This window comes from Mustela erminea, chromosome 1 (genome assembly GCF_009829155.1).
Source record: "Mustela erminea isolate mMusErm1 chromosome 1, mMusErm1.Pri, whole genome shotgun sequence".
Lineage (NCBI taxonomy): Eukaryota > Metazoa > Chordata > Mammalia > Carnivora > Mustelidae > Mustela > Mustela erminea.
In genome coordinates this window covers 52304626-52322939 of record NC_045614.1, presented here as the reverse complement: position 1 = coordinate 52322939, position 18314 = coordinate 52304626, and the positions used below count along the sequence as shown (strand labels likewise).

Below are 18314 nucleotides of genomic sequence, written 5' to 3'. Positions count from 1 at the left end.
TGGCATGTCACTCTCGCTACCTTCTTTTAATCTGCACAACCAGGCACTGGGCTAGACACCACAGCCCATGCAACAGACGAGGTGAAATGACTTGCTCAATAACACACAGGTAGTAAGTAGAGAAGCCAAGGTTTTACTCCAGAATATCAGTCCCCAAGTCCACTCCTCCCAAAGGTTATGTGGAGACAAACCTTTATTTTCTTATAGTACATATTGATTTCCCCTTTATTTTTTTTAAAGATTTATTTATTTGAGAGAGAGAGAGAGAGAGCAGGGTGGGGGTGGGTAGAGGGAGAAGAGAATCTTAAGCAGCCTCCATGCTGAGTGTGGACCCCAACACGGGGCTCAATCTCATGACCCTAAGATCACAGCCTGAGCTGAAACCAAGAGTCAGACATTTAACCAACTGTGCCACCCAGGGACCCCTGATTTCCCCCTTTAAATCAAATTTTGAATTCTTCAAATAAAACATGAGCACACTCTCCTACTTAAAATTAAAATATTTCACTCAAAAAGAGGGTCCCCTTGACCACCAGAACCTGCCATAGTATCTTATTCCCTCCCCAGAGGTTCCACCTTCATGAATTTGGAGCAGATCCTTGCAGATCTTCTGCTACATGGTTACCTATATATGTACCCACAGGAAATATAAGCTATTGTTTTGTTGAGTTTTCTGTTTTACATGTATGGAATAAGACTATACATGTTGCCCTGCAACTTGGTTTTTCTCGCTCAACAGTTTGTCTTGGAGAGCCTTCTGTATGAGTACTTATGAATGCATCTTATTTTTTTAACTATTGCACAGTATTTTATGGACTGGATGTACCACAGTTTATTTAACCCGTTTGCTTTCCAAAGACAGAAATGCATTTTTCTATAAATGTTGTAGCTTTTGAAGGGCTGGTAGATCCTTTTTTCCTTTCAAAATATGAGACTTTTATTTATGTTAATGGAGGAATCCAGACCACAGTGACAACACAAATATTTAGTAACACCAAGCCTGGTGAGTAAGTTTTCCCATTTTCCTTCAGGTGCTTGGCATCCCTGGAAGCTATCCCTTGTCCATTGCCAAGTCTCTGTTTATAGCAAAAGGCTGTCTCGAGAGCAACAGGAGAATGGTAGCATCGTTGGCTTTGATTTCAGTGCTGTGTCCGGAAGCAGGCAACCTGGCACAGCAGGGAAAGGCTACAGCTGTGGACCCTCGAAGATCAGGGTTCAAATCCTAGCTTTAGCTCTGTGACCCTGGACAAGTTATTTTACCTCTCTGAGCCTTGATTTGTCCAACCATAAAATGGATAAAACCCATAAAATGGCCAGAAGAAGTAAATGCAAGGCACATATACAAAGGAATGATCATATAAGAATACATACTTGGGGGCACCTGGGTGGCTCAGTTGTTTGAGCGACTGCCTTCGGCTCAGGTCATGATCCTGGAGTACCAGGATCAAGTCCTGCTTCAGGCTCCCAGCTCCACGGGGAGTCTGCTTCTCCCTCTGACCTTCCTCCCTCTCATGCTCTCTCTCACTGTCTCTCTCTCAAATAAATAAATAAAATCTTAAAAAAAGAATACATACTTGGGCTCTGTCGGCAGTATCAGTATAGTGGGCGTAATGGGGTACAGGGAGTCCCCTCTGGGACTAAAGGGGTCACATGTGATCACAGAACAATGAGAAGGTATAAATACTCTGTGCCACTCTGGTGTGTCATATGGGGGTGGGGTTTGAGTTCAAAGGGAAGAAAGGGGTATTCTGGCCAGATTCTTGGCATCGGCTGTGTGCCAGGTACTTCCCACATAGCTCCTCCTTTTAACTTCACCCCAGCGGACAGAGCTAGGTTATCCCTCTGCACCAGTTTGTGGAAGAGGAAACTGAGGCTCAGAGAGGGGCTGCCCTTTATCCAGGGTCTCAGTAAGTGGTCAAGACTGCACTCTGCGCCTTCCTCCTCCGGACCTAAGAAACTTTGGCAGCGGCTGTGCAGAGCGCCCCCTCCTGGAGAGATAGAGAAGCTCCTCTCATGAAAAGCTCTCCCATATCCAGGTTCAACTAAGACTGTCAAAGAAGAGAAAAATGGATTTTCTGGCGTCCATTTTTCCAAGGGGATGAGATAAAAGCTTCTCAAAGGTCACCTCAGGATAGTCTGAATCACATCTCTTAAGTGAGATTGACACAGAGCGAGAATATGAAATGGCCACCATTTTGGTGTGTGCAATAAAGCTCAATTCTTTGAAGCTCGGCATTCCTTTGAGCAAAATAAGCATCCCCTCCCTTGGTGAAAAGGGCCTGCCCCAGGAATCAGGAGTCCAGCGCAGTGCTGCTGCTGAATCACCCTGTATCTGGGCCACGGCGCTTTTCCGTCTCTGGGCCTTAGCTTCCCTCCTCCTCGAACGGGAGGGTGAGACTGGCTGGCCACAGACTTGTCCCATTCCAACAGTAGGAGAAGCCAGAGGAGGGGACTGGCGGAGTCTGAGGGGTAAGGTTGCCAGAATTAACAAAGAAAACTACAGGATGTCTAGTTACATTTGAATTGCAGATAAACAAAAAATAATTAATGCTTTTATTAGTAGCATGTCCCAAATATTATACAGGATAGTACTTACCTTTAAAAAATATTTGCTGTTTATCTGAAATTCACATTTAATTGGGTGTCCTGTATTTTATCTGACAACCCTACTCAGGGTTTATAGCTTCAAGGTGAGCCCCTGGCCACTTCAATCCCAACCAGATCCCCACCACCCACTCCCACACCACACCCCCAACATCCCCACTGCCTTATCCAGATAGAGATTCTGGAGCCATGAGCAGAGAGGTGTTACAGGTGTAAGATTCCTACAGTGGAGTAGAGGGGTAGAAACATGGCCCGATGGGGGAAAAGACAGCCAGTGAATTTAAATCAGCGGAGAAGTTCGTGTCCGCATGCGTGTCAAGGTGGTTAGAGGGACACAACGTATGGGTTGCTCACAAGCTCTGGTTCCCTTCCATGTCGTGTCCACGTGTGTACACACAAGCTAGTGGCCATCGCATCTGTGTGTTCTGGAGAAAGAGGCCAATGCTAAGGCCATGCGCATTCACACCGTGTCTGTGTGCCTGTGTGTGGCTAGAGGCCAGCTCTGTGTGGGATCCCATGAACTGGTAAACGGCCGCCTCCACATCACCACCCATAATCATTAGAGGCCCTGTATCCAGAGAAGACCCCAGCTGGGGCCATGACATGTCAGAGAGACACCCCTCAACCTGCACCCGTCCATCAGGAACCCAGACATCATGCATGTGCCAGCCATGGACATGGTCAAAGAGCCATCAGATCTGTTCAAAGCCTATAGCGGCTTACAGACAGAAGCAAGTACAGACTGTGGGGCTCCCCACGGCATGGGCTGTTGTTCTGCAGAGGGGTTGTTGAGCCCAGGTTTGTTAAGTGGCTCTTACAGGTGGCCTGTGGCCACTTGTGTGTGCAGAGCCCTCTAGGCAGCCTCAGCACCCACATCCCCACGTCAGGGCCCCAGAGAGGCAGGAGAGGGAGGGAAGTTTCAGAAAGGCCTACTATGCCAGACATGACAGTCCTCCTCCAGGGGGCGCTGGAATCGGAATCTAGAAGACAGTGGCAGCAAGGGGTGGGTCTCAGTTGGCCTTGGACCTCAGGGCCAAAACCTGGCACAGAAGAGATGTTCAGTAAGTGTGTTAGTGAGTGACCTGGGTGACAAACGCTTTCAGGGAACGACAAGAAGGACGGATTGCTCTTGGTGGGCAAATCAAGGAAGGCTTTCAAGAGGTAGTAGTAAACTTTCATCTGGGTCTCAGAAGACTAAGTAGCTCAACAGAGGGGAGGGGTGGGCCTTCTGGGCTAGGAATCAGATGAGCCAAGACACAGCAGATAAACGCCAGCAAATGCCAGACCTGTTTCAGAGCTTGGCAACACAGCGGGATAAACATAGGACTGAGAGTAAGGCAGGAGGAGTCCTTTGGGACAACCTCAAAGAAGCCACCATGAGCACAGGAGTTGGTCACAGTCGTGAATGGGGAGCCATGGAAGGTTGTAGAGCAGGGCAGGGCAACCTTCAGCATGAACTCCTGGTCTAATCTCCTTTTCTGGTCTCTTTCTCTCCTCACCTTGTTTCTAGTTTTTCTCTGGGCTCCTTCAGCCACCAGTGGGAGGCAGAGGGTCTGACTATGGCCTCCACGTCCCCCTTGGCTTCAAGTCTGGCTCTCAGCCTCTCAAACCACAATACTCCTTCCCGCCTCTGCTGCCTCAAGGCAGATCATGAGTCTAACATGCATGTGCAGCTTTCAGGGAGAGAGACCAGCCCTGAGGGAGCTGGCACCGTGCTGAAGAAGGAAAGATAGACAAGGCAGGCCCAGGCTCTGTCCCCTACCTGTCGTGGGACCTGGACAAGCCTCTGCCCTCTCAGAGCCTCGGCAGAAACCCCCTCGTGCCAGGGTTGTGAGTGAGGCTCAAGGGCAGCGCCGTGCCTAAAGCCCCTAGCTTGTTAGTTACATCCCCCCCCCCAACTCCCCCACTCCACCCTGTCCCCAGAAGAGGGCTGTCACAATGCACATGCCTGAGCCCCACTCCCAGAGTAGCTGAGTCAGTAGGTCTGAGTGGGCCTCAGAATTCGCATTTCTCACATGCTCGAAGGTGAGGCCGAAGCTGCTGGTCTGGAAACCACCAAGTCGTCCACCGGCACTCCCAAGGCCCAGGGCCTCGTGCCAGCCCATTTCAGTCAGAATCTCTAGGTTTGGGGCCTAGACATTAATACGTTTTTTAAGCTCTTTGGTGATGCCAATGTACCACCAAGTTAGGAGCTGGTTAGGAGATAGTTAGGAGCTGGTTAGGAGATAGGGGCTTGCAGCAACAGTAGCAGGTACTACTTATCAAGCCTTTACCCCGAGCCAGGCGCCTGTCCAACCAAGCACATTCTTTCAGTGCACTCTGTCGCCGCAGTGGCTGCATGAGGTGGTGCTAGCCTCATCCCCAAGTTGTGTGCCAGGAACTTGCTGCTGAGAACCATAGAGGTCACTGCCCAAGGTCACAGAACTGGGAGGTAGTCTTGGGCAAGGCTCAAAGTTAGGTCTTTCCTGCCATTTCACCATTTTGTTTTGAACATTGTGAATTCCCAAACATCCCAGCAGGGATTCCTTTGTAAGCAGCCTGCTCTCCCTGGCCTCTGACAGATGGGAAGCACATGATCTCCCCCTACTGTGTGAAACCCAGGCCACTCATCTGCACACAGACACACAGCCATACCCTTGAGTGGGCACGCACCTGCACGGACTGCCTCTCTCACCTACTAAGTCACACACCTGTCTTCTGAGTGCATCCCCTTGTCTGAACCCTTTCTGGTTTTTTAAATGCACATAAGGACCATGAAGCCACCTTTGGCCTTCCTAGGAGAGCACTCACCATTTGTTTCATCTGAAATTTCCTAAGCACCCCAGAGCCGACAGGATCAGGCTTGTGCAAGCCGATGACTTATGTTGGCTTAATCAAGTAAGGTCACTGTGGGGCACTTATTCTGTGTCTACAGCCCACCCCCAACTAGATCAGGCTGGAGCAGGGCATGTGTGACCCCTGGGCTCTGTGGCAAGGGGCCTGACTCAGTTGCCTTCCCAGCAAAAGGACTCTGTGCCTCAATGTACATAAGTGTGTTATGGGGCGATCGCAATAGAGGAAGAACTTCACAGTTCACAGAGCATTGTCAGAGTCTTGTTTGATCCTCAAGCAAAATAACCTGAGGGTCCCCCAGAGAGGGAGAGTGATCTATTCATGGTCACACAGCAAGTAAAGACCCATCCAAACCAAGTCTCGGGACAGAGGTAGGAGTGTGGTGTGGCAGCCTTAGTGGGTCCAGACACAGTCTCACATAGTAGCAATGCTGACAGAAATACTCAGGAAGCACATTCCAGCCCCAGAGGAATAGTAGTGGTGGGAGCATGGTAGTTAGTGGTAGCGTGGTTGTTAGTAGTAGTGTGGTAGTTAGTGGTAGAGTGGTGTTAGTTAGTAGTAAGTAGCATGGTAGTTAGTAGTAGTGTGGTGGTTAGTTAGTTGTAGCATGGTAGGTAGTGGTAACAGCTGCATCTATGGTTTATGGGGGCCAGTAAGGGCCATGTACCAGCATCTGGGTACCAGCACCCAACAGCAGGTGGAAAGTTACTTTTTACTTGTGATCATGTGCGCAGATAGCAGGCAGGTTCACTCAGCCAGACAATGTCCCCCCACACAAATATCAGCCAGATTCAATGGGCAGGTTTCGTTACAGCACCAAAACTCCTCCGGTACCCCTTTGCTGGGAACAGGGATGCTCAGCCTTGTGGAGGTCTCAGAACAGGAAAGAAGAACTGAGACATCATCTGGATGGCTCAGAACACTCCCTCTGAGCCCCTCCTGACGGCTAGAGGTCCCTACTTTTGACAGAGCCCAGCCTGTTGGCATGGAGTGCCTTGTTTCAATGCCCCACACCCAGGAAGAGCAGAGCCCTGCCCCCAATTACCTAGCCCCAAAGTCAGTCAGATTTTATACGCCCCATTTCATCATCTTGCTCCTTCATTCTGACCTCTGAGTGTCTGCAACTTTACTTGCTTCAATTCTCCTTTTTTATCCTAATGAATTATGCATGTCGTACCTCCAAAGTAGCTTATAAAAGTTTGTCTCATACAAAAAGATTTTAAGAGACTGAAGTAAGGAAATTCAAAGGGAAGAAAGGAGGAACAAGATTATGATTTACAGGCACAACACATGGCCCTCAGCCCTCCATGCAGCTCCAAGAGGTGAACTGCAAATTCACTGCTGAGCTACCAGGCAGGCCAGGGCAAGAAGGCAAAAAGAGGAGTGCCATGATCCAAAGTCTTCATTGATAACCCGCACATCACATGATGACCCGTGTGGCACCAAACAGATGTGTCCTCTCCGTGGAGACCATCTGCCCCCTCTCTGGAGGGACACACCAGGGATGCTCCAGCCACATCAGCCTTTCCCAAGCCCTTTGGGGTTTCTTCTGCTTCTTGTCAACCCCTCTTCCCCCACCCCAACCCATTTACCTGATTAACCCTCACTCCTTCTGAGCTCACCCAATTACACTTCCTCCAGGAAACCCTTCCTGGCATGGTGGTCTTACTCAGTGCAGTGTCTCCACCATGCAGTGCGATGTTTGGCTTATAGTAGGTGCTCAATAAGTATTTGTTGATTGACTAAATAAGCAAGTGGATGATTGGATGCACACTATCTAATAGGATCCTAACTACTTTCTCTATCTTGAGAAGGGTTGAGAAGGGGTGGGGGAACTTAAGCCTCTTTAGATAGAAGGAACCAGAGTCCCTGAGGCCCTGGCATCTAGGGACAGGACACCATGGCAGGTTGGCCAGCCTCTGAGTGTGCTCTCCCTTCTCCCCTCCCTAGACATCCTTGCACGTCAGCCCACTGGTGAGAAAGTGCTGCCCTCCAAGAAAGCCAGGACACCTCCCTGCACTTTCTCTTCCTGGTCCCTGGGTCTGCACTTGTCCAGACAATGCCAAGGCTCCCTCTACTCCTGAAAGAATTTCAGCTGGTACTCACTGTTCCCCTGAGCTTTTCTTAACAGCAAACATGTCCCCAGAGCCACCATGAGGTCAGTGTTTGGGTCAGAGAGCTCTTAGTCACAAGTTCCACCTCCCTGGGGTCCGTACACAGATCCTTGCCTGAGCCACACATTGGGATTTTTATGTGGTATCACCTGAGTTTTTAATGTCTATGACAAATTATCATTCTGTTAACAGGTGCAGGTGCACAACTGACCAAACAAGGACTCTCTGATGGCCTGAGGCTGCCGTTTGTGGCACTCAGGGCTGGGTCCAAAAGAGCTAGGAAGGAAACTGCATTCCAGGCAAAGGAATGAGAACTAACAGGGGCAAGTCTCAGAGGCTGGGAGGGTGGGGCGAAAATCCAGTTGTGTCCAGGACAGCTGGATACAGAGGAAGTATGGGGTGAAGGTTCTTCCAACTGCCAATGATAACAAGTAGCCATTACAACAAATAATTCCTGTACAACCAAATTTCCCATGCTCTGCACTTGGCTTTCTCCTATCATGCCTAATAGAACACACAAATTTCGATTCTGGTAGAAGGATTTGCACAAGTGCTGGAGGTTTTTCACCATGAAGGCACAATGACTGTGCCTGTACAATTTACAGAGAGCTTTTGCACACGTTCCTCTGTGTATGGCTCACCACCATCTACGGGTTATTTTGCTCTCATTTTATTGATGAGGAAATTGAGTCTCCTAGGGTTGAAATTACTGGCCAAGTTCATCCACAAACCTGACTCCTCACTCAGTACTCTGTCCTCTGCCTCTTGTGTAAAAAGACATTCACACTGGAAACCCCCAGCCCCACACAGCTTCTGATATCAATTCCCCGGCACTGTGTTTCTGAATTTTCACGGCCTTGATGGTTTTGTCTGGCAATATTTGACACGGAATGTTGACTTTTAATATGCTAAGTGGTGAGATGATCTTTAATCTAAATTGAATCCAACACCATTCATCTCTCACATCACCTTCTGTTGTTTCTGCTCCCCAAAATAGTCATGTTAATTTTCAGTCAGAAGATGGGGAGACTACACGATTCCACTCCTAGGAGGAGTGTGATAAGTGGATTGGACAGTGGAATATCCCACCTGTAGGTCTTTAAAACCAGTATCTTGGATACAAGGTATTAGAGCCACCAGTCTTCAGCCAGGCCACTCCTTCATGTCACATGTGGGGAAACTAAGGCCTAGAGAGGATAAGTGGCTTTTCCACACTCATATGGCCCTTCCACTGTTCCTGCCCTCACCTTGATCGTCTCCTCCCTATCTTACTGAAATCCCACCTGTCCAAAGTCTTCCTCCTCTTGGAGGTCATGATTATCACCCACAACACCTAAAACTGGGTGATAATAGCACAAAATCCTCATCGGGTACCAGACACAGCACTGGGAACCTTCCACGAGCCAAAGCTTCACCCAGCCCCGTGAAATAGGCCCTGCTGTTCCTTGCAGTTTACAGATGGGGAAACCAAGGAACTGAGCAGTGAAGTCTCTTGCCCAAAGTCACTCAGAGCCAGGATTTGAACCCATGACATCTGCATTCAAACCCCGCCTGAGTTCTCGAGGGGCTTAGTATCCCCAGCTCCAGCTCGGCACACCTTCCCCTGAGAGGAAGAGGGTAAACAAGATGTTACGGCCCCCATCTATCACCTCGGTCACCCCATGTGAACCGCAACACTCAAGGTTCCCATCTTGGGTTATACACCAGGGTGTTGGTTGTGGGAAACTGCCTCAGTTTCCAAGTGAGACTGGCTCTACAGAACACACAAATTTTTTTATTCTGTGAACTTTATTTCTGAAAAACGGAGGGGATCTCAGAACCTGTGGGGAGCAGGGCAGAACATGGTGCTGGGGAGGAGGAAACCCCGGAAAGAGGAGGAAGAGACAGAGAGGCTGTTCTGCTCTGGCCCCTCCCCACGCCATGTTCCCCACCCCATAGCCTTGAGGGTTTTGCACCAGCAACCCCAGGGCTGAATCTAGCTCTCAGCTATGTTGTATTTGGTCCCGAACTGTTCCTAATGGGGAAATTTTACATGAAATTCCAAGTGTCCAGCTTCTCTTAGAAGACTGACAGATCTGCCACTCTGGGTGCACATTCTCCCACAGGAACTTAGCCCCAGTCGCCACTACTCCCTGTTGCCTCCTACCCATCTACTTCGTGCAAAACCTGCTTGGTCCTCCAGCTATGCAGATTTGCCACCCCTGCACTGTGCTCTGACCCAGGACCCAGAATCTCAGTGCCAGCTTGTGAATCCCTAGACAACAGAACCCCTGAACCATGAGCAAACTCCCAGAACTCGAGAACACCCACATTTTCAACTGGTCACCCTGTAGACTCCAGAACACTTGAATCACAGACCCTCAGAAGGCTCACCTCTCTCTGAATCAATCAAGATAGGCCCAGGAGATAGGCTGGCCCCAACATTGCCAAGCTGCTTCTACAGGAAGCCCTTGTTTACCGAACCTATGAAGAGCCCCCAGATATGAACAGACCACAGCAGGACCACTTCAGGACCTGTAGACCTTAGAACCCCTGGGATCCTCAGGGCCCACTCATCCTATTGAACTCCTGTACTATCAAGATGGGGAAACGGAGGCTCAGAGAAAGGAACTGACTAGTCAAAGCCCCGCAAACTGTCATCACAGGCCAGTGTTGACTGGTCATAACCCCTTTCTTCAGAGGCCCACCACTCTCCCCAGTTCTCCCTTCTTCCCTTTATCAAAACCCACTCCCAGGAAAAAAACCTAAACTCATTTATACCATGGTGGCCAGAACTGATGATGGCTTCCCTTTCCAGGGACTCTAAAGGAATCAGAGCTTTTATTTAAAGGATTGGGCCTAAGTAGAATAATTTCAAATGTTGACTTTAGGTAGAATTGAACAAAGGCGGGAAGACAAGGAAACTTCCTAAAGTTCCTAGAGTCATACTGTATCATGCCTGCTTGCTCTCTATGTGGATAGCCTAGATGGCCACTCCAGCATGGAAGGGTAGAGGCAACACTGCCATGGGCTTAGGCAGGGCTGACTTGAGTTCTCAGGGCCTGGAAGCCGCTCCAACACAGCAGACTGGTCTCATGACGGCCTCAGTTTTCCCATCTATAAAATGGGTATGACGTAGCTCTGGAAGCCCTCATCCTTATTGCACAGGCAGAATATTGGATCTCCAGAGCTTACCTGTACTGCTAGGCTGGTGTGGGATCTCCCCCAGAACAAGCCCCTCTGTTTCCAGGCTTTCCCCACAGGGTCTCATTCAGCCTGGCTCTTGGAAGCTGGCCATGGAAGTCTCACTATCAGCATCAAAGGAGGCTCAGTGCCTAGAATCCAGACAGGGGACATGTCTGCCTCCCTGCACCCTTGACCATAGGTTGTTGGACTCCCAGGACCACTGAACTCTTATGTCCATGGGCTTCTGGGCTGTTTGCTTCATATCAATCTTCCCAGCATGCAGCACCTAGCACCAAGCTGGGCTCACAGGTGGAGGCCTGAGAAACACAGGTTGAATGAGTGAATGAATGGATAAGTTAAGGAATGACTGTTAGAACCCTAAAACCATCTGATATTGAACTACTGGACCCTCGGGGCACCTGGATGGCTCAGTTGGTTATATGTCTGCCTTCAGCTCAGGTCATGATCCCAGGATCCTGGGATTGAGCCCCAGCTTCGGGCTCCCTGCTTAGCAGGGTGTCTGCTTCTCCCTCTGCCCCTCCCCTGCTCACACTCATTCCCTCTCTTTCTCTCTAATAAATAAATAAAAATAAAATAAAATAAACCACTAAACCCTCATAATGATAGCAGCAGAATGTTCCAGGACTCTGACCCCAGCACGTTAGTGGTACTGTTCTGCGGATCCCTCCAGATTCCCCCTTCTCTGGAATAGACTGAGGCTAGAAGTCTGATGGGGGTATGCCTCCATCAGAGGTATCCTCTTTAAGCTGCAGGTGATCTGGGGTTAGGCTGGTCTCAGAGATAAGACAGACACTGCCCACCTGTGGGGGACTGCTTGTGCTGTATTCCTCGTGATGACACCCCCTGCCAGACTCAGAACACTTGGGCATGTCACCTGCATTTGGTGGATAAGGAGGATTCTAAGGTGCTTGGTGGCCTCAGTGCCAGGACCTGAGGGACAGGAAGCAGACCAGTCCTTGCACCCAGGACACCACGGCCCAGATGGGACACAGATCTAGTGACCAGGTCCGCCTTGCTGCTGAAGGCCACCTAGGGGTGAGGGCAGGGGGCTGCTGTCCGCTTGGGGTGGAGGGGAGTTCTGGTCAGCAGAGGCACCCAGATAAGATGGACGGAAGGCCACTTTGTGGGGTTGTGAACAGTGTGAGTAAGGCAGGAAGTATGCCGGGGCACTTGTTGTGGAAAAAGTAAAGGTACACCAGTGACTTGGGGTGATACAGAGTGGCATCGAAGGAAGGAGAGAAGCAAGAAGTGCTGACGTCCGAGGGCGCCCAGGAGCCCGTGAGCCTGTCCTCTATCACACACCCGAATTCCATCATGACGGCTGGTATTTCAGGCTCCTCTTCAAAGGCACAAAGGCTGCAGGGTGATTTGCCAAGGTTTTGGTCATTCACCCCTTGGCGCCAGTGAATGTGGGAGAGGACTTATGGACAGGCACATCGAGCGGGGCAGAGGGCAGGGGAAGGCCACGCTGAAAACATGAGCCACGTCGACAGAGGGACTGGCCTGGTGTGGCCGGGATGGGCCAAGGGGTGGAAATACACCTGCACGCGAGGCTCGGGGTCAGATCAAGGGGCCAGAGCACCAGGCTGGGAGAGGTGGACTTCATTCTGGAGGCCATGAGGAGCCTCCCAGAGTCGCTGAGCAGGGACTAAGGATCAGACTGGTGAGTCAGGGAGAATTATATGGAAGTGAAGAAATGGTGGGTTGGAAGCAGACCACTGTGTCCCGGCCCTGCGTGATGAGGGCTGCGTTGCAGCCTACTGGTCCACAGGATAGACCAGGACTGCTGGCCTCCACTGAGTGTCTGCCACCCCCTCCCCCAGATGCCACCTGAGCATGTCACGTGTGTCCTCTGCGCGACCAGCTGCTCCAGGAGGGCACTCTGCCTCACTGCTCTTGCCCAGTATCTGGAACAGGGTTGGTCACAGAGTAGGTGCTCAACAAACACTGATCTTGTGGGTTATCTCATGGGATGCTCACAGCCACTCATGGGCTAGCAACAGTCCCCATCGCCATCGCAGAGGAGGACACCAAGGCTCAGAGAGCTGGAGGCACAGCCTGGGTTTTGAACCCAGGCAGAGGTTTCCAAGACTGTGCTCAGTGGGGAGGGCAGGGGGAAATGCAGAGCAGGAGCAAGGGTGCGGTGCAAGGTGGGCCTGGTGCTGTGTATGTGCTTCCTGTGGCCACCGTAACAAGTGACCACAAGCTGGGTGGCTTTGAACAAGGGCACTTTATTCCCTCACAGCTCCAGAGACCAGAGAAGTCTGGAGGTGAGGTGTCGGCAGGGCCGTGCTGCCTCTAGAACTCTAGAGCACCTTCCCTTCCTAGCTTCTTTGGGCTTCTTTGTGGCTCTGGCATTGCTTGGCTCCTGGCTGCCTCTTACCATCTCTACCTCTGTCTTCACAGAGCCTGTGCCCTCTGGGTCTAGGTCTTCTCCCTCTGTCTCTTGAAATGACATTTGTCCTTAGTTTCAGGGCTCACCTGTATAATCCAGGGAGATCTCATCCCCAGATCCTTAACTTAATGACGTCAGCAAAGACCACTTTCCTAACAAAGTTCTCATTCACAGTTTCCAGGGATGAGGATGTGGACATATCATTTGGGGATGGGGTTACTATTCACCCCACTGCGTGGTGTCTCTGGCATTTCCCAGATGCACACTGCGGGCTGGAAGTGAGTGTTGGGCGCCGGGCTCCCGACTGGTGCCTGCAAGTTTCCTGCTTTGTGTTCCTCCTTTCTCTGTGTGTCGCCACGGGGGGGCCGTCCCCACTTGGGACAATTCCCTGAAACCCGAGCATCTCTCCCAGGCCTCCCAAGCCAACCTTTCTGCATTCTGTCCCCAGGTTTGCCGGGCACCGCTCCAGATCTGGAAAAGAGAAAGCAGATTTTTGGGCAAAACTTTATACCTCCAAAGAAGCCAAAAACCTTCCTGCAGCTGGTGTGGGAGGCACTACAAGATGTGACGCTGATCATCCTGGAAATCGCGGCCATCATCTCCCTGGGGCTGTCCTTTTACCACCCACCTGGCGAGAGCAATGAAGGTAAGACCCTATTCCCCACCCAGCAACAAGCAGCCTGGCCACATCCCAGGGCACCCAAGTGAGGGAACATAGGCCCAGGAGGCAGGGCCTCTCCCAGAGTCCCTGGCCCCCAGTTTTCCCTCATGTGAGACGTAAGGATTGCACTGACAGTGAGAATAACCACAGTGAGCATTTATTGAGCACTTACAGCCCATCAAGCTCTGGGCTGAGATGTCATCTTCCTAAGACACCATGAGGCAAAGGCCATGATTATGCCCATTTTAAAGATGAGGAAAACAAGGTATAAGGCACTAACTCACTCAAGGTCACTGAGTAGGTGCTGGATCAGCTACCACCTTGCATGTGGCTGCCCTAGGCTTCCTCCTCCCAGTCTCCCCTTGGATTGCATCTTTTGCACAGTGCATGAGAAGGACTCAAAATCCGTGCCGCTCCTCCTGTTTCACGGTCCTGTCCCAGGGTTGGTTCAGTATCGTGCACACACTCATGGGGCTGATGCTGAATATGTTTCCCAAGTGAGGAGGCCCGATCTTAAGAGGGCCTCCCAAAATGTATCCCTACATTCTGAATGGGGACACTGCTCTGTGGACAGAGGAAGCACTGTCCCATTCACACAGAGAGGGTCCTGCAGGAGACCCACTCTTCTCGAAGTCAGAACTCAGACTCCTAATGGGAAACTTCAACTTTCCCTCATCCTTTCATTCCAGAAACCGAGCACCTGCTCTGGGCAAGGACTTTATCAACTCGATGACTCTTTCCTTTACGATGGCAAAGTCGTTCAAACCTATGTCACACAACAGAGGAAGAGAGACAGACAGACACACACATACAATGGGATAAAGGAGCTCCCATAAGATATATTGTTTTGTTCAATTTTTATAATCTGATTTTTCATTAGTAGGATATTATAAACACTTGTTATTAATTATGATTCGGCATTTTCCTAATTAATGCACTGCCTAAAGAAATAATATTACTATGTTCATTACTTCAATCAAGCAAATAAAAAGTGAATAGCTTATAAGAAATAACCATCATGGGCCTCATTTCCCCAGACAAGGAGGTGGTCTCCGAAATTCCTTGAACATGTGTCCTCTCACCCTCCCCCAAGCCTGAGTTGCTCAAGAAATGAGATTAACAAGTCTATTAGGCCAACTACCTTAATTTTATAAGTAATATTACTAAGTTGCTTTTTATCCTGCATGACCTCTTTCCAGAGAGCGTTTCAAGACACAAGAAAGACAGATTTCACAAGACAAAGTCAAATAGGAAGTGAGACAGGAAAGGAATGGAAGCGAATAAACCAACTATATTTGCTACTGTGTTTGAGATTTAAATTTGACTTTGAGCTTCCTGGCAGCCAGGGCAGGAAGGGAATTAGGATGACTCGCATAGCACCAGCTTCCACAAGGAGGGAAAACAGTGCTTTGGAAAGACAGCATGTCCCCTGATGGTGAATTCTTTTTTTTTTTTTTTTTTAAGATTTTACTTATTTATTTGACAGAGAGAGATCACAAGTAGGCAGAGAGGCAGGCAGAGAGAGAGAGGAGAAAGCAGGCTCCCTGCCAAGCAGAGAGCCCGATGCAGTACCTGATCCAAGGACCCTGAGATCATGAGCCGAGCCAAAGGCAGAGGCATAACCCACTGAGCCACCCAGGTGCCCCTGATGGTGAATTCTGGGATGAACTTTCAATTAGGACATTATAAGAGCTGCATATTAGGAAGCAGTCTTTGCTGCTTTTCATAGAACATGTAGAAGAAGATTGTACATGGTTATTTGAATAAGCCTGGAACTAAGCTAAGGGTACAACACACAGCATAACACTAATGATAATTCTTCTTACTATTAAACTTCTTACTATTATAGCCACAACTAGTTGGGAGCGTTTACAGTAGAGATTCATTTGATCTTCCCAACAACCTGGTGGGTAGCTGCTATTATCATCCAGGAGCCAAAGTCCTGAGACAGTAAATGACTTGCTAGGTCACACTCTAGGAAGCAGCAGAACCATGACTCAGACCCAGACATTCTAGCTTCCGAGCCCACACTCCCATCCTCAGCTGCGTTTCCTCAGGAAGGGATGGGACTGAGTCAGTGCCACCCAAGTAAGTGTCTTCCTGTGACCCAGTTGAGATTGGAAGTCAGAGGGCAGATGGTGGAGGGGGTGCGGTGGGAGCAGGAATCAAGGTCCTAGTGTGCGCCAGAAGGAGCCACCCCACAGATAGGCCTCCTAACAGATGGCTACAACCTCTTCCATTCTGGAGAGGTGGGAACCCAGGACCTGAACGGGGAAGGACTTGCCCAAGGTCACACAGCTTGTTAGGCAGTGGGACTAGATAAACCCATGTCTTCTGGTGCTTTCCACAGCCCCTCCCTGCCTCCAGCTGAGACACTAGCTCAGGCCAAGATCTAGGTGGATGAGGGTAGCTGCATATATTCCAGCCCCACAGAGTAAACTTCCTGTACTCTCCAGTGCCCAGACCCGCACATGAGCTCTGAGTTCTGGACCTTCCATGTTGCCAGGACCGCCGCCCTGCCAAGTCAGACTCAAACTTCATCAGTTGTATCCAAATGAGGCTAGTGATGGACTTGGGAGATCTAGAAACTTGAAGCAGCCACAGCCCTTCCCTGTTTGCTTTCTTGGCTCAGAGACCTCCAGATATTTGTCAGAGGTACACCCATGTACATGCTAATCCCACACCTGGGATTAGCACACTCAATGCTCCTAACTCCCTACCTGTGACAGCTGCCCTAGTGTCAGAGTTCTAGCCAAGTGACAGGCACATAGTAGGTGCTTAGAAAATATTTGTGTCTCTCCAGTTTCAAGGACTCTTCTTTGATGCCAGGGCCCAGTCACCATCTAGGAAGCAGCTTCCCCATTTTATTGATGGACAAGTAGAGATAGACCCAGAGAGGTCAAACAGTTTCCCTGAGCTCAGATGGACAAAAACCAAACCCTATAAATCCCCAGGTCCAGAGAGAGCAGCCACAGGCTCCCAGACCCTGTGGCTACAATCTTTAGATCCAGTCTGAAGAATCCCCCCAGAAGAGACCTCAGCAGGCCTGCTCAGAGTCCCCTTCCTTCCCTTTCCTTATCTCTTCCCCCCAGCTGCACCAGGGGCAGTGGGCTTGTTCCCAGGGTCCAGCAGCTCCTGGCAGCTGAAGGCCTAACCCAGCAATCCACAGCCCCACGTTCTGGCCATTCCAAGGCACTGTATGACCATCAGACAGTTCTCAGAAGGAAGCAAAAATTGATGGGCTTTTGCTGACAGAGTGCCCTCAGGACCCAAAGGGCTCCTTGGTATTGAATAGGCAAAGGCAATAGGCAGGGTTGGGAGTCAAGGAAACAGAGTGAATCCTACTCAAACACTATACCCTTGGCTTCCAGAAGCCAGTCCAAGGAGAGTAGCTCATGAAAGTGGAGAGAAGACCCACATTTATCGTGTATTCAATATAGGCCAGCTCCTTACTGGGATCTGGGCTCACAAAGTCATCCCACGTTACAGCTGTCCAAACTGAGACTCAGAGAGGCCAAGTCACTTATCCAAGGTCACACAGTAGAGCCTTGATTTGAAGTTAGGTCTTAATAGCTCCAGAATCCAAATTTCCGTGGCCTTGAGTTATCTGTGAGTGTTCTAAATGCTCCAGTAACTGCTGAGATATGTAATGGGGAGGGCCATCAATGAAGCACACAAGAGTCTTCCCATTTATAAAGCAAGTAGCAGAGGCAGAGGGTAACAAAAGTCCTGTAAAGCAAAGCACCGATGCTCTACATCTCAAGTCACTACTCAAAGCCCAAAAGAGCACATTTCCGTGGACTGGGTTTCTGTTTAGCAAGGTTCATCCGAGTTCCCCAGTCTCTGGGGCTTCCACTGGTGTCAGTTACGATGGAGAAAGGGCACCCTGGTTCCCCTCTCCTGGTCATCACTTGGTGCTGGGCTGGATGTCCAAGGTTCTCTTCCAGCCTGGCTGTGGAGCTCAAATGCATTTACACATCCCATTCACCAGGCAACAAGGAACAGCAGCTTTCACTTCGTGTGCTCAGTGAGGTGAGGGCTTTATGTAAACACTCTATCCCTCTGTCTTCTCAGCCACCTACGATGGAATGCCTGTCCTCACCCCCATTTCCAGATGAAAAAACTGAGGCACGGTGGCAAAATAGCTAGGTCAGAGGCATGCAACAGTGCAGTAGCGGAGCTGGAATTCAAAGCCAAGGCTGGCCTGACGTCAGTTAGCATAAGCACAACTATAATGATCATTAGCACTAAAGGCTGGTTCAGCTAAACAATTTAAAATTATTGAAGAAGGCTGAAATTCCAAAAGAAAGAGTGGCATCGAAGACCTTGTGCAATGAGGTGGTTATTTACTAACCTGCAAGGAGTGATTGGTTCAGTAAAAGCCATGGAATTTTCCAATGACCTATTGCTGAGCCTCATGATTCTGGACCATCCCAAGCTTAGACCCACAAGCTAGCCTTGACCTCCACCTCTCTGAGTGCTGGAAAACATTCTCTGATACCACTTGGCCTTTTTGCCTTCG

The 18314-nt window shown here is 49.8% G+C and overlaps 1 protein-coding gene across 11 annotated transcripts in view; it reads left to right on the top strand.

The window, feature by feature from the left end:
• ATP2B2 (ATPase plasma membrane Ca2+ transporting 2) overlaps nucleotides 1-18314 on the top strand; it is a 366154-nt gene that overhangs the window by 275525 nt on the left and 72315 nt on the right. For all 11 annotated transcript variants that reach the window (XM_032327044.1, XM_032327037.1, XM_032327061.1 and 8 more), the window contains one exon: nucleotides 13580-13777. In XM_032327044.1, coding sequence (XP_032182935.1) covers nucleotides 13580-13777 — 198 coding nt within the window. The remainder of the gene's footprint in view (nucleotides 1-13579; nucleotides 13778-18314) is intronic.